This window comes from Oreochromis aureus, linkage group 20, assembly GCF_013358895.1.
Source record: "Oreochromis aureus strain Israel breed Guangdong linkage group 20, ZZ_aureus, whole genome shotgun sequence".
Taxonomy (NCBI): domain Eukaryota; kingdom Metazoa; phylum Chordata; class Actinopteri; order Cichliformes; family Cichlidae; genus Oreochromis; species Oreochromis aureus.
Genome location: NC_052961.1, coordinates 2,616,058 through 2,630,444, shown reverse-complemented (window position 1 = coordinate 2,630,444; position 14,387 = coordinate 2,616,058). Strand labels below are relative to the sequence as shown.

The 14,387-nt window shown below is 42.6% G+C and overlaps 1 protein-coding gene across 1 annotated transcript; it reads right to left on the bottom strand.

The window, feature by feature from the left end:
* Positions 1 to 145: 145 nt before the first annotated feature.
* rfc2 (replication factor C (activator 1) 2) lies at positions 146 to 14,056 on the bottom strand. Its single transcript, XM_039604893.1, has 6 exons — positions 13,748 to 14,056; positions 5,907 to 6,012; positions 5,727 to 5,828; positions 3,831 to 4,089; positions 3,486 to 3,746; positions 146 to 590 (listed from the first exon to the last, which is right to left on the bottom strand). The coding sequence occupies exons 1-6, from the start codon at positions 13,980 to 13,982 to the stop codon at positions 480 to 482; spliced, it is 1,074 nt and encodes a 357-aa protein (XP_039460827.1). The 5' UTR covers positions 13,983 to 14,056; the 3' UTR covers positions 146 to 479.
* Between the last annotated feature and the right edge of the window lie 331 nt (positions 14,057 to 14,387).

Below are 14,387 nucleotides of genomic sequence, written 5' to 3'. Positions count from 1 at the left end.
AGGTAATTTAGCCATTTGAATCAGCTGTGTTGGATCACGGACAAATCTTAAAAACTGCAGGACACCGGCCCTCGAGGCCTGGAGTTGGGGACCCCTGCCCTACAGGGTAGACCCTGGTTCAAATAAGTATCAGTGATATCTGATGTTTACCTTCACAACAGTCCCACCTTTATTTTCTCAAAGATCTCAAAGCATACAAAACACTTCTGTTGGTCAGCAACACAAAACAAGACAACACAGCAACACAAATATTTTTAACAGCTTTTGAGGTTTAAATTTAAAACTTGCTTCATGGCTAAAAACCAGAAAGCAGCAGACAAACTCTGACCGATGAACATTTAATCCAATGATGCAGCTTTAAGTTTCTTTACATCATTTTGCAGGAATGAGTGACGTGCTGTTACAGTCTTGACTCTGTCAGCAGTGAACAGTCTGATTCTGAGCGGGCAGCTTTGAGGCGCTCGGCGGTTCGCTGGGGTTTAGCTGGCAGCGGCGGGCGCCGTCTTGCTGCAGAGCCGTGCGAGCAGACCGGCCATCTGCAGCAGGGAGTTCACACCTTCAGCTATCCGCATGTGGGTGTAGCCGATCTCCTGAAGGAGAGAAACAATGAGACAGAGGTGAGATGGGACGAATTTGCATGGAAAGTCATCGTTAAGGGAACAGCTGAAACTTTTAGGAAGCGGGAAACTGCACGCCGGCTCGACTCTGACGGTCAGAAATGAGACAGTTTAAATGACGTTACCTTTGAGTATGGTGACTGAAGAATCACACAGTCACAATACTCAGATTAGGAACAGTTTTTACTTTAGTGATATATCTGACCTGGCAAAGTTGGTTTGTATTTTAATGACTTCAGATGTTTTCCACAGAAAATATAAAAGTAGCCTGAAAATACACCAAGATTATCCCAGTGAAATTAAAATGGATCCGTGAGCTCTGAACCCAAGACTTGCTTCAAGAAACTATTTAGAATAAAAAGTAAACACGGGGATTTCTACAGAGCAGATTTCAACACTTGAGCTCCTCCAGCTCAGACTGACCAGCAGCTTGAAGCTTAAAGCTGCTGCCGTCCTCGACTTCATGCTCCGTCAGACCGAAACGACACCATAAAGTGTTTACAGGTTTCTGCCTAGAGACGAGCTGATGAGTGGGACTGATGGATGCAGACAGTCAGTCACGGTGAAGCTGTTTTACTCCTCCATCTGTTCCTGTCCTCACCTCAGAACAGGACAAAATAAATAAATAAATAAATCATGGAAGCGTGCAGCTGGAATGAGCTTCCGGGGAAGGAGGTGGCTGTGGAGAGGAAAGTCTGGATATCTCAGCTCTGACATCTGCCCTCAGGAACATGATCCAGGTAAAAATCGATGTTTGGGTGCCGGAGTTCAGAAAGTTCCGGAAAATTTCCACTAAGAAAACCTAAAACATCCAGATCTGTAACAGCACCGGGGAGGGCGTCTCTGTCAGCCTGTCCTGTGGTACTACCAGAGGAGTCCATCAATGATGTTCAGCACTTTGTTTAAAATCTCCTTTAATCGGTAGCCATCAGCAGAACTGCTCCTCAGTTATTATTCATATTTCCTGAGAGCTCATAGATGTATGCAAGTGGCCACCACCCGCCCAACACAGCAGCCCAGCAGACAGCAGCATCGTCCTTCCTGTTTCGCCGCGTGACAGGAAGCTGAAAAGGAAAGCAGATGACAGCTGCTCGAACCAGCACAGTTGACAGTAATTTAAATTTAGAAAATAAACAGCGGTACGTGAACCCAGTGAGAGTACACCGACATTCAACCGCTCTACCGGAGGACTGAGTAATCACATCCTGCATGGGCGTGGCTAAGCAGCCGCTGTCTTATGCCTGGGCGCCGCTCACAGTCACAGTCTGACAAATATTTGCATATTACAAGTCAGCCTTGCAAAGGGAAGCAACTCCGAGTTCTGTCCCCATTTCCCAGTTAACAGAAAACCTCCAAAGTGTGTGAACAGCGCAGACAGTCCCCCGTGGGCGGCGACTCCATCCATCCAGTCAGCAGGGGATTTCCCCATCAGGTGACTCAGGAGGGAAATTCAGTCACATCTGGTGTCACAGGGATCTTTGTATAGCAGCGTGAGACTTTACTTCCTGTTCTGTTGCGGAAGAAACCTTAGGTTAAAAGTTGGTTTCAGTTTATTACCTACAGTGCTTAAAAAAGAAAAAAGCAGAAGCCTCAAGAACCTGAAACACAAACGTCAGAGGAGAAAGAAAAAGCAATGAGTGAGGGTGGTTAAAGATAAAAACGTGACCTCACCGTCAGATGCACACTGTGGTTTCCTTCACATCATACTAATAAATCTGACCTCTGCTACTGTTCTGAGCAAACGTCTCAGACCCTGATCACATGACCTCACAGACGGGCATGTTTGCACGTAAAAGTTCTCGGATATATGCCGGTCCTGGTCTTTGCAGGATCTTCCAGAATCTGGAGTTCCACTCTGAAGTTAACAAGAAGTTGGTGCAGTGAATTAGTAACTGTGACACGCGAGTACCTTGCAGAGGCCTTCTGAGCAACCTGCCGACACTCCAGGGATGCTTTGAGTGAACAATGAACGTGATGAAATGAAGGACAAATAAGTGGAACTCAATTGTAAAAGATTTCAGTGATTTAACGTGAGCGTTTAAGTGGAAGCTGAGTCAGAGGTTACACCAAAAGAGGAAGTGGCCACAGAAAGGCTCACTCAGACAGAAGGACCCGCTCAGGGTCAGCTTATCAAGCAAAACGAGCATCTGCTCCACCCGGCAGGATTTCACCGTATCCAGGTAACATTAGGGTTAACTCTGGGTTTTCTGTACTCTGAAGGTGGTTCACTTCCTAATGGGGTAAATCGCCATGGCAACTTATACTGCAGACGAACTGGTACGAAATCACCGTCTACTGACCAATCAATTCTCCAGAAAAAGACTGTCACTCCTGGACGATTCTCTGCTGGGAGAGCAGGAGCGTCTGAGGGCTTTGTGTTTCCCTGATCACTAATAAATGTTTACTTCTTTTTTTCCTGTTCGCAGCACAATCAGACACTTTTCTGTTAGCGTTAATATCTGATACTAAAACAGAACACCTACACTACACTCTCAACTCACATCTTGTACATACACTATATTTGAATTCTGTTTTTATATTTAATCTCAAAAGTGCATCATGCTGTCACGGGAATGCCTGTGTATTAATGGTGATGCAGAACAGTATAAATGTAGTTCTACACTGACTGCTTACCTGCTTATGCCCGATGTTTGGTTAAATGAGTCCAGATAACGACACCTGCCTACAAACTCACTTCTGAAAACAATAATGGCGAGTGAAGGGCTTTTATTTATTTTTCTAAACAGCTGATGCTGATATAATACTCTGTGCATGCCTTCACAGAGCAGCTGCCATGTGCTGGGACTACCAGTGGTTTACAAGTCGTCAGGATCAGCTGATTTCAATCGGAGCCGTTGATGAACTCACCTTGATGAACTCCAGTTTCAGGTACTCGGCCATCTGGTAGGTCTTACAGACCCTGAAGATGTTCCCAATGATGTCCTCTGGAGAATAGCCCAGCGCCCACAGCTGCTCCACGACTTTGTAGGCCTCGTCGATGTTCCCGTCCACGCAGTGTCCCAACATGCTTTTTACCATCAGGGGATGGGGCTCGTCGCACACCTTAAACACGTTCTCACTGTTGATGTAGCCGAAACCAGAGTGAGTGGACTGCAGGTTGTTCAGCGCCTGGAAAGAAAAGGGCAAAACGGATTCAGAAAATCCATGTTCAACCTCTGGGATGAGCGCCTGACTCTAAGCTCCGCCCCTCACCTGTCTCATGTCTCCCTGCGCAGTGAAGATGATGGCCTCCAGTCCATCGTCGGACACTGAGAGGCGCTCTTTCTCCACCACTTCCTGCAGCCGGACGAGGATCTGTCCGTCGGTCAGTTTGGAGTACCGCAGCACGGCGCAGCGGGACTGGATCGGCTCGATGATCTTATCAGAGGCGTTGCAGGCGAGAGCGAAGCGCGTTGTCTTTGAGTAGATCTCCATGATCCTCCTCAGCGCCTGCTGAGCTCCGTCTGTCATGCTGGGAGGATGGAAACATCACAGAAACTGCTCTCAGATCAGTGTTCACACAAGATTGACTGTTTTGCTGTCAAAAAGCTCCCCCTACACCCCCACCTGCCCACCCACCCACAGCCTCACACACAGACACTATACTATACCAGACCAAGTCCTTTGCACTACACATATATATATATATATATATATATATATATATATATATATATATATATATATATATATATGGAGAGAGAGAGAGAGAGAGAGAGAGAGAGAGAGAGATATATATACATACACACACACACACACACACACACACTATTTGTTGCAACCATAATTTTGTTGTACATATACAATGACAATAAAGGTCTATTCTATTCAATTCTAGTCTTTACTGTCAAACAGCTGCTGCCAAGTCACATGTGATGGAGGGCAGGTACAACTGAGCAGGTTGTCCAGCTGTGTCTACTCATCAGTTACACTGTCACTGATGTAAACTTTTTATTTTCATTTACAGGTTATATTAAGTTCACTCTGATGAACAGCATGATTAGATTCTCACATCGCATGAAGTTTATTCACCAAGCATCTGAGTCTAACTATGTTAGAGCCACTTCAAAGAAAGTTTCACTAAAACCAGGTAACAGAAACAAAAACAGCAACAGTTACTGGCAGCAAAGTTCATCTCAACGAATCACCTCGGTATCGCTGCCATCGGACACAAGGGAGCTTCTCTGACTCATCAACCTGTATCGGACTCATTTCACAAACATTTACAGCCTCTTAGTGTAAATAGAGACGAACACTTCTGACCCGGCATTGACAGCTGAAGTAAACAGTGGACTGACAGCCTGTACAGGTGGGGAAAACCTCCGGGAATGACCTGTTCCACGTTGGAGTATGCTCGCTACAGATGAACGGTGGCCAGAGTTTTTGGGGTGACTCGGGGGGTTAAAACGTAAAAAAACCAACTACAGAATATTTAAATTGATGTATCTGTTTTTTATTACTTCTTTATTAGATAGATTAGATAGATAAGATTAGATTAGGATAGATAAGATAGATCTCTCGCAACACAAACAGAAGGACAAACACAGCAGCCGGTCCCTGCCGTTATGGGACGATATCAATTTCATGTTTTTGATTTCTTGGTGGACTAAAACAGATTTCTCCTACAGCAGCCCCCATAGCCAGGAGTATGCCCCAAAATTGCAGTTGACTGCAATTTACTGACATCTAGTGGTGGGATTCTCCATCTCTGATGAAGTGTGTTATGTCAGTAAAGTTTTACTTGCTTGTCATTTTGCACTCTGCACAAACTGACTTTGCAACCAAAGGACCTCAGCTTAGAGATTTGTTGGTTTTTGTGCTTTTTTTAAGAGAACAGTTGACGTTTGTCATTTTGGTCAATGCAGTGCTACTGAAGCTTGATTCGTTCTGTGTGACTGGTCTTTCGTGGGAGCAAAGCATGTTTTATGGAGGATTCACAAAGACGAGGACCAAGAGACAAAAACTGGTTTTCAGTGTGAACATGACCGACGAGGGCACTGCCAGCAGATCTTCCTTGTTATCAGTATTCCGTACTTCATGTTACCTTTAACTTTTATCCGAAGTATTGGAATTTCCTTATTTTTAAAAGTCACTGCACGGCTTGCTTACCTGTCGGCTTCGTCCAGAATGATGATCTTGTGCCGTCCTTTGGGCAGCGTGACCTTCTGCTGAGCAAACATCTTGATCTTGTTCCTCACCACGTCGATGCCCCTGCAGATAAAAAGCTCACCGTCAGCTCCCAGCCCACCTTCACCAAACGACCAGCGGTCGTCCTGAGCGGCGCCTCACCTGTCGTTGGAGGCGTTCAGCTCCAGCACGGCGTCCTTCATAGAGGTTCCCAACAAAGCGCGGGCCAAACACAAGATGCTGGTGGTCTTTCCAGTGCCGGGAGGACCTGAATAACAACATGCATGACTCAGCCAGAGTTTCCCAATTATCTGCCTGGTGGTAGATGGCGACTGTCATACCTGCTGATCTCTTATTTGGTGCATAAGCTTGTCCAGAGCTGGTTAGCTCTGCTGCAAAAGTTACAAGCTGATGAACCGCATTCATAAAAACTAGAATTATATCTGAAGTGACCTCACAAAGCCCCTAATGCTGCTTCAGACCTCAGGTGAGTCTACATGTCCAAGAACTCAAGTAAAAATAAAGCACATAGAAGATGACATTTCCTTGGAAAACACAGTTTTTCCTTCAGTTACTTTAAGAAATGCCCGTTACATGCAAAATTAGTCTTTAGATGTGACGCTGTAGTCTCATTGGTCTCAGTTTTTATAAGGATGCAGGTTTACTGGCTACCTTTTGTCTTCTGATGTCCTTATGTACTGTACACTCTCCTCGTAGATATGAATGCCACTGTAATTTTGGTTTTTTTAATCATTTCTTTTAACATTTATTTTTTGAAAGTGGAATGATTATACAGCATACATCTTTAATGACTTTAAAGCGTGAGCACACAATTCTTGTTTTTTTAATGTATTTTGGATTTTCTCTAATCCACACAGGTTCATATATAGAAATATTCCCCAAATAATATTTGGTTAAATGTCCCTTAGCAACCTGCACTTCGACCTGATCCTTTTGGTTGCCATCAACTAGCTTCTGGCATAATTGACTGGATGTTTGACCGCTCTGGTAAATTGGTTAGTTTCCTGATACAGGCTTTATTAGCTAGGTGCACAGAAGAGTGACAGGAAAGCAGAGAGAGAGAGAGGGGAAGACGAGCAGCAAAGGGTTCCGATTCAAACTTGGGCCAGCCATACGGCATATGGTTGCCTGCTCATCCCTGTGAATAGAGCTGGGCGATAGAACGATAACGATATGTATTGCGAAATAACTTTTTCTCGATAGAAAAATTTAACTATTGTGATAGGCCTCATCTCTCTTGTCCTCTTAAAAGAAAAAAAAGAACAGCCAATCCAAATTAAGTAGCGCAGAGCCGAACCAATCACAGCCGCAGCGTCACGTCATGTGACTTGTTACGTACAGCACAAGCGCCAAGGCGCACATGTGTGTTTGTGTGTTTGTAACTTTGCCAAAACAATGTCGGACTCTGTAGTTTTCTCTGGTCCCCTCCCCAATCAGACCAGGAGTGACATGTTTAGCTGCATGTTCTCCTTAAATTGCTGGCTGTCTGAGTGGTGTCCCAGAAACGATGTGGGCTTCATAGATAATTGGCAAACCTTCTGGAGGAAACCTGGTCTTGTTAGGAGAGACGGCATCCATCCCACTTTGGATGGAGCAGCTCTCATTTCTAGAAATATGGACAAATTTATTAAACTCCCAAAATATGACTATCCAGAGTTGGGACCAGGAAGCAGAGTTGCAGTCTTACACGCCTCTCTGCAGCTTCTCTCCTCCTGCTACCCCCAAAACCCATCTCCATTGAGACCGTGTCAGCTCCCAAACAGACAAAAAACAAACTAAAACCAGCAACAAACAACTTAAACATAAAAAAATCACAAAGAAAGAACAATACAGTATCCACATCTGAACCAAAGAGTAAAACAGTGAAATGTGGATTATTAAATATTAGGTCTCTCTCCTCCATATTGTGGTGATTTTAACATCCATGTAGATGCTAAAATGACAGCCTCAACATGGCATTTAATCTGTTATTAGACTTAATTGGCTTCTCTCAAAATGTAAAAGAACCCACCCACCACTTTAATCACACTCTAGATCTTGTTTTAACATATGGCATAGAAACTGAACATTTAACAGTGTTTCCTGAAAACCCTCTGCTGTCTGATCATTTCCTGATAACATTTACATTTACAATAATTGATTACACAGCAGTGGAGAGTAGACTTTATCACAGTAGATGTCTTTCCGAAAGTGCTGTAACTAAGTTTAAGAATATAATCCACCCACTGTTATCATCTTCAATGCCCTGTACCAACATAGAGCAGAGCAGCTATCTGAACGCTACTCCAACAGAGGTCGATTATCTTGTTAATAATTTTACCTCCTCACTACGCATGCGACTCTGGATACTGTAGCTCCTGTGAAAACTAAGGCCTCAAATCCAAAGTCCCTGACTCCGTGGTATAATTCTCAAACACGTAGCCTAAAAGCAGATAACTCGTAAGCTGGAGAGGAAATGGCGTGTCACAAATTTAGAGGATCATCATTTAGCCTGGAGAAATAGTTTGCTGCTTTATAAGAAAGCCCTCCGCAAAGCCAGAACATCTTACTATTCGTCACTGATTGAAGAAAATAAGAACAACCCCAGGTTTCTCTTCAGCACTGTAGCCAGGCTGACAAACAGTCAGAGCTCTACTGAGCCAACCATCCCTTTAACGTTAACTAGTAATGACTTCATGAACTTCTTCACAAATAAAATTTTTATCATTAGAGAAAAATTACCAATAATCATCCCACAGATGTAATATTATCTACAGCTACTTTTAATACCATCGATGTTAAGTTAGACTCTTTTTCTCCAATTGATCTTTCTGAGTTAACTTCAATAATTAATTCCTCCAAACCATCAACGTGTCTTTTAGACCCCATTCCTACAAAACTGCTCAAAGAAGTCCTGCCATTAATTAATGCTTCGATCTTAAGTATGATCAACCTATCTCTAATAATCGGCTATGTACCACAGGCCTTCAAGCTGGCTGTAGTTAAACCTTTACTCAAAAAGCCATCTCTAGACCCAGCTGTCTTAGCTAATTACAGGCCAATTTCCAACCTTCCTTTTATATCAAAAATCCTTGAAAGAGTAGTTGTCAAACAGCTAACAGATCATCTGCAGAGGAATGGCTTATTTGAAGAGTTTCAGTCAGGTTTCAGAGCTCAGCACAGCACAGAAACAGCTTTAGTGAAGGTTACAAATGATCTTCTTATGGCCTCTGACAGTAGACTCATCTCTGTGCTTGTCCTGCTAGACCTCAGTGCTGCGCTTTGATACTGTTGATCATAATATCCTATTAGAGCGATTAGAACATGCTGTAGGTATTACAGGTACTGCACTGCAGTGGTTTGTATCATATCTATCTAATAGACTCCAATTTGTACATGTAAATGGAGAGTCCTCTTCACACACTAAGGTCAATTATGGTGTTCCACAGGGTTCAGTGCTAGGACCAATTCTGTTTACATTATACATGCTTCCCTTAGGCAGCATCATTAGAAGACATAGCATAAATTTTCACTGCTATGCAGATGACACGCAGCTCTATCTATCCATGAAGCCAGGTAACACACACCAATTAGTTAAACTGCAGGAATGTCTTAAAGACATAAAGACCTGGATGGCCGCTAACTTTCTGCTTCTTAATTCAGATAAAACTGAGGTTATTGTACTCGGCCCTGAAAATCTTAGAAATATGGTATCTAAGCAGATTCTTACTCTGGATGGCATTACCTTGGCCTCCAGTAACACTGTGAGGAACCTTGGAGTCATTTTTGACCAGGACATGTCCTTTAATGCACATATTAAACAAATATGTAAGACTGCTTTCTTCCATTTGCGCAACATCTCTAAAATTAGAAATATCCTGTCTCAGAGTGATGCTGAAAAACTAGTTCATGCATTTATTACTTCCAGGCTGGACTACTGTAATTCTTTATTATCAGGATGTCCTAAAACTCGCTGAAAAGTCTTCAGCTAATCCAAAATGCTGCAGCAAGAGTCCTGACAGGGACTAGAAAGAGAGAGCAGATTTCTCCTGTTTGGCTTCCTTCATTGGCTTCCTGTTAAATCCAGAATTGAATTCAAAATCCTGCTCCTCACATACAAGGTCTTAAATAATCAGGCCCCATCTGATCTTAATGACCTTGTAGTACCATATCACCCTATTAGAGCACTTCGCTCTCACTCTGCAGGCCTACTTGTTGTTCCTAGAGTATTTAAAAGTAGAATGGGAGGAGAGCCTTCAGTTTTCAGGCCCCTCTTCTGTGGAACCAGCTTCCAGTTTGGATTCAGGAGACAGACACTATCTCTACTTTCAAGATTAGGCTTCAAACTTTCCTTTTTGCTAAAGCATATAGTTAGGGCTGGACCAGGTGACCCTGAATCCTCCCTTAGTTATGCTGCAATAGACGTAGGCTGCCGGGGATTCCCATGATGCATTGAGTTTTTCCTTTCCAGCCACTCACTATGTGTTAATAGACCTCTCTGCATCGAATCATATCTGTTATTAATTTCTGTCTCTCTTCCACAGCATGTCTTTCATCCTGTTTTCCTTCTTCACCCCAACCGGTCGCAGCAGATGGCCCCGCCTCCCTAAGCCTGGTTCTGCCGGAGGTTTCTTCCTGTTAAAAGGGAGTTTTTCCTTCCCACTGTCGCCAAAGTGCTTGCTCATAGGGGTCATATGATATGATTGTTGGGGTTTTCTGTATTTATTATTGTGCGATCTATTGTACAATATAAAGCGCCTTGAGGCGACTTTTGTTGTGATTTGGCGCTATATAAATAAAATTGAATTGAATTGAATTGAATTGAATTGGAAGCAGCCAGCCGGGCTGCCCAGGTAATGGAGGAAATGAGTGTGCCGACTAGAGAAAAATCAACCGAGAGCGTGAGCGAAGGTTACCGAAGAGAAAACAGATGATGGTTCCAATGCCGGAGAGCTTGTCGAACGGAAGGGCCACAGAAGTTCCGTAGTGTGAAGGTATTTCGGCTATTTAAGTCTGACAAAAAACAGAGTAGCGCGCACTGTAAATTGTGCCGAAAGCAAGTCTGGAAATACAATAAAGTGGTGCATGCTCAATCTCTGACTGAAAGCGCTAATTCGTCATTCGGCTTTTGTCAGACTAAAGTCACTGTTAAAACTGTTTGAAAAGCTAAGCTATACAACAAGGAGAGATTGAGAATTTCCTTTTAGTTCTCAGTTTATTTGATATTGACAAAAGTTAGTCAATTTTGTCTGTTCTTCTGTAAAACAAACTAAGATTTATTTTTAGAATTAAAATTTTGTTTCTAAGTAGGGCTGCCACAAACGATTATTTTGATAGTCGACTAGTCACCGATTATTTTTGCGATTAGTCGACTAATCGGATCATGCATCCATTGGACGTAAACGCGTGCAGCTTATTGCACCAGCAGCATCTGCTCTTATATAACATTAGCTTACAGTTTTAAGTGTTTAGGGTATGTGCTAACTAAAAATAAAGACAAGATGATAGTTTATTCAATTTAATGAGATTTACAGATTGTTTCGGTAAAGTTTAATAAACTCCTTGCTATCTAAAATATAACGGGACACCGGAGTATATTCTCGAACATCTCACACTTCTGATAATCAGTTGTCTGCTTGACGTTTATTCAGTCGTGTATAAACTATAACTTTAATCTCAGCCAAACCGATTTACTCAGGAACAAATAAAATACTAAAAAAAAAAAAAAAAAAAAAAAAAGGCCAAACAATAACATTTTTAAGTTATCTAACTGACTTATATATGTTTAACCTGAGTAGCGAAAGACAGTGGTGGGTTTGAAAACGATTTGCCGGGAGTCCGGTGTTCTCACGGGCTCTAGTGAGCCTTGCCCCGGCTAGCTATCGAGCTAGTGGGTAACAGACGTCTCCAGCGTCGGAGCACTTTTGAAAATATGCAGTGTCTTGATAAACTGAGCAGATATTTGAGGTTTACACAGCTACATTCTCGCCTGAAAATATGTTAAACGTTTATTTTGTGACCCAGAAAGATTAATAAGAGTAATATTAAAACTAACTAGCTGCCGCCATTGTTGAAAACTGAGCAGGGCGCTATGAATTCTGGGACACTGCTGCTTCTTCTTCTTCGAGTGTAACGGCAGCTGGCATCCTTGTACATGCAGTGCTGCCATCTTCTGTTTCAGTCCGTTATTACACTCTTAAATCCTACTACTTATTCCTGCGTCTTTTGTGATCTTACAAAGCTTCAAACGACGCGTCGACTATTAAATCAGTCGTCGACGATTTTGATAGTCGACGTAATCGTGACTAGTCGACTAATCGTGGCAGCCCTATTTCTAAGTGGAATTGACAATTTAGTCTGTTTTGTTTTTTCTGTTTTGAAACTTAAACGCTTTAGTGGCTGCGTTTTGTGTAGTTTGCAATATTTGCCTTTATTTATCTGAAACTGAAGTCTCATGTTCCTTAAGTACATCTACCCTGTTGAACTTATTATGGGAAATAAATATTTAAATCAAAACAAGCTGCTAATTATTTCACATTTTACTTGTGAGCAACGGCACATTTAAATCTTACAAATATAGTTATTTGGCTTATATCGTGATATATATCGTTATCGCCTGAAATGAAAAAAAACATATCGTGATGTGAAAAAATCTTATATCGCCCAGCTCTACCTGTGAACTAAACTGGCACCACCAGAACCAACTTTTAAGTGTAGTTCAAAATTTTCAGCTTAATGTTATCCTGCTAACAACTGTGTCTTAGTTTCAACCATCTAATTGATTTGATTTGAGATCAAGCTGAGTAATTGGGAGACTGTCATCCTCCTTCATCCTTTGTGGAATGTACAACTGGCAGCAAAACAGCCTCAATGATGCTGCCATTACTAACGGCTTGACAGTTGGTGCAGTGTTCTTGGGTTTTCAAGCATCATATTTACTCCTCCAAACAGACCTCCTGTCATCAAGTCCAAAAGCTCAATCTTTGTCTCCTCTGACCATGAAACTCTTCTCCAGAAGGCATTTGGCTTGTTCATCTGGGCAGCTGCAAATTTCAGGTGAGCTTGAAGGTGTCAATTTTGGTCTATGGGCTTCTTCCTTGGTCGGCACCATCTTAGTCCATGGCGATGCAAAACTGGCTTCACTGTGGACAGTGACACTGGTGGTCCAGCAGTTTCCAGCTCATGGGAGTGTTGGGCCACGATGGGTCCTGAGTTGTTCCAGAACATCCTAACGAATTTCCTTGCATCTGACGTGAAAAGTTTAGGTTTTCCTCCAGACACATCTAAATAACTTTACCTGCGTGCATTTGTCCGACCTGACGACCTCGAAACTGCAGTTGTTTACAAATGACTAAAAGACAGCTCTCCAACTTGTGAATTTACAATTCACCTTCTTAGAACTACACCAGGTTCTGAGCATTCATAAATCCAATGAATGGATATAAATCTTTTAATTTTTACATTTATTAAAGATCTATGCTGTACAATCATTTCATCTTGGAAAAAGGAAAGGTCAAAGAAATGAAAAGCCCTAAATGACCCTGATAGTCATACCTCTGATGATTGGATGCACAGCTGTATTTGGGATCTACCTTTTTAAGTTGTGTGTGACTGAGCTCAGTCAAAGAAAGCGTGGTAAACGGCACGTGATCTTTAAAGTAAACCGATGAGGAACATAACACCATGTGTCAGAGATCTGTAATATTGCATTACATGTTGGTAAAATGATGGTCAAATTTCCATCATAAAAAATGTGTGGTTCTCAACTCTGAAAATGTGCTTTTTTCCCTGTAGGTACAAAAGTCATTTAGGAGTTTCTCAGCAGGTAATCAAACTTTTGGTAAGTTAGTTCTTCCTCGAAGTAGCTATACTGTTTATTCTCCTCCATACAGGCTTCCTGTAAATAAATCTCCAGCCTAGCGGCAGCCTGGGGCACGCACAACCCTCTAAGTGTTCTAACCCTTTGCATGAGAAGTCCTAACCGTGTAAAAGTCCTCACTGACCTGCGATGATTATGTTGGGGACGTTTCCCTCTCTGGCGAAGACCTCTAGCCTGCTCACAGTCTCCTCGTTTCCCACAATCTCGTTCAGCTTCAGCGGCCGGTATTTCTCCACCCACGGCAGCTCGTAAGCGCTCCCGGAGCCTTTAGACGAGGACTCTCCGGCCTCCGTGTCCGCCTTCTGTCCGCTTTCTGTGGGTTTCTGCTTACACTCAGTCTCCGCCATCTCCACGTCCATGATGTCTGTTTCTGCTCCCTGACAGCCCGCGAACGGAGGTTTCCCTCCCTGACAACAGCGCCAGAGCAAACCAACTCCTCATTGGCTGAGCGTTTATGGGCGAAGGTCGTGATTGGCTAAGAAAAACCTCGCGATGTTTCACATCCACAACAGTATAAACGCGAGATGTCACGTAAAAACGAATTTATTTACTCTTTCAAGTACATGTAATTGTTTAGATTAGACGACTATTTCAGAACAGAACCATGTTGATAACAATTTAAATCTTCATTTTAACAGCTTTAACTAAATATTTACTCATTCATCCTCCTTTGTTATTGAGATTTTATGACGTTCTTGTCATGCTTCATAAAAACTGTTTTCCCCCTTCTGTTTAAACAAAATATACCTCAGTAATGCACATTT

Bases quoted from the DNA above. Each gene is read 5' to 3' on its own strand.
- rfc2 (XM_039604893.1), bottom strand. From the start codon at position 13,982: ATGGACGTGGAGATGGCGGAGACTGAGTGTAAGCAGAAACCCACAGAA. The intron at 6,013-13,747 runs GTCAGTGAGGAC...GTTGTTATTCAG, and splicing joins CCCCAACATAATCATCGCAG to GTCCTCCCGGCACTGGAAAG. The intron at 5,829-5,906 runs GTGAGGCGCCGC...TTTTATCTGCAG, and splicing joins CTGAACGCCTCCAACGACAG to GGGCATCGACGTGGTGAGGA.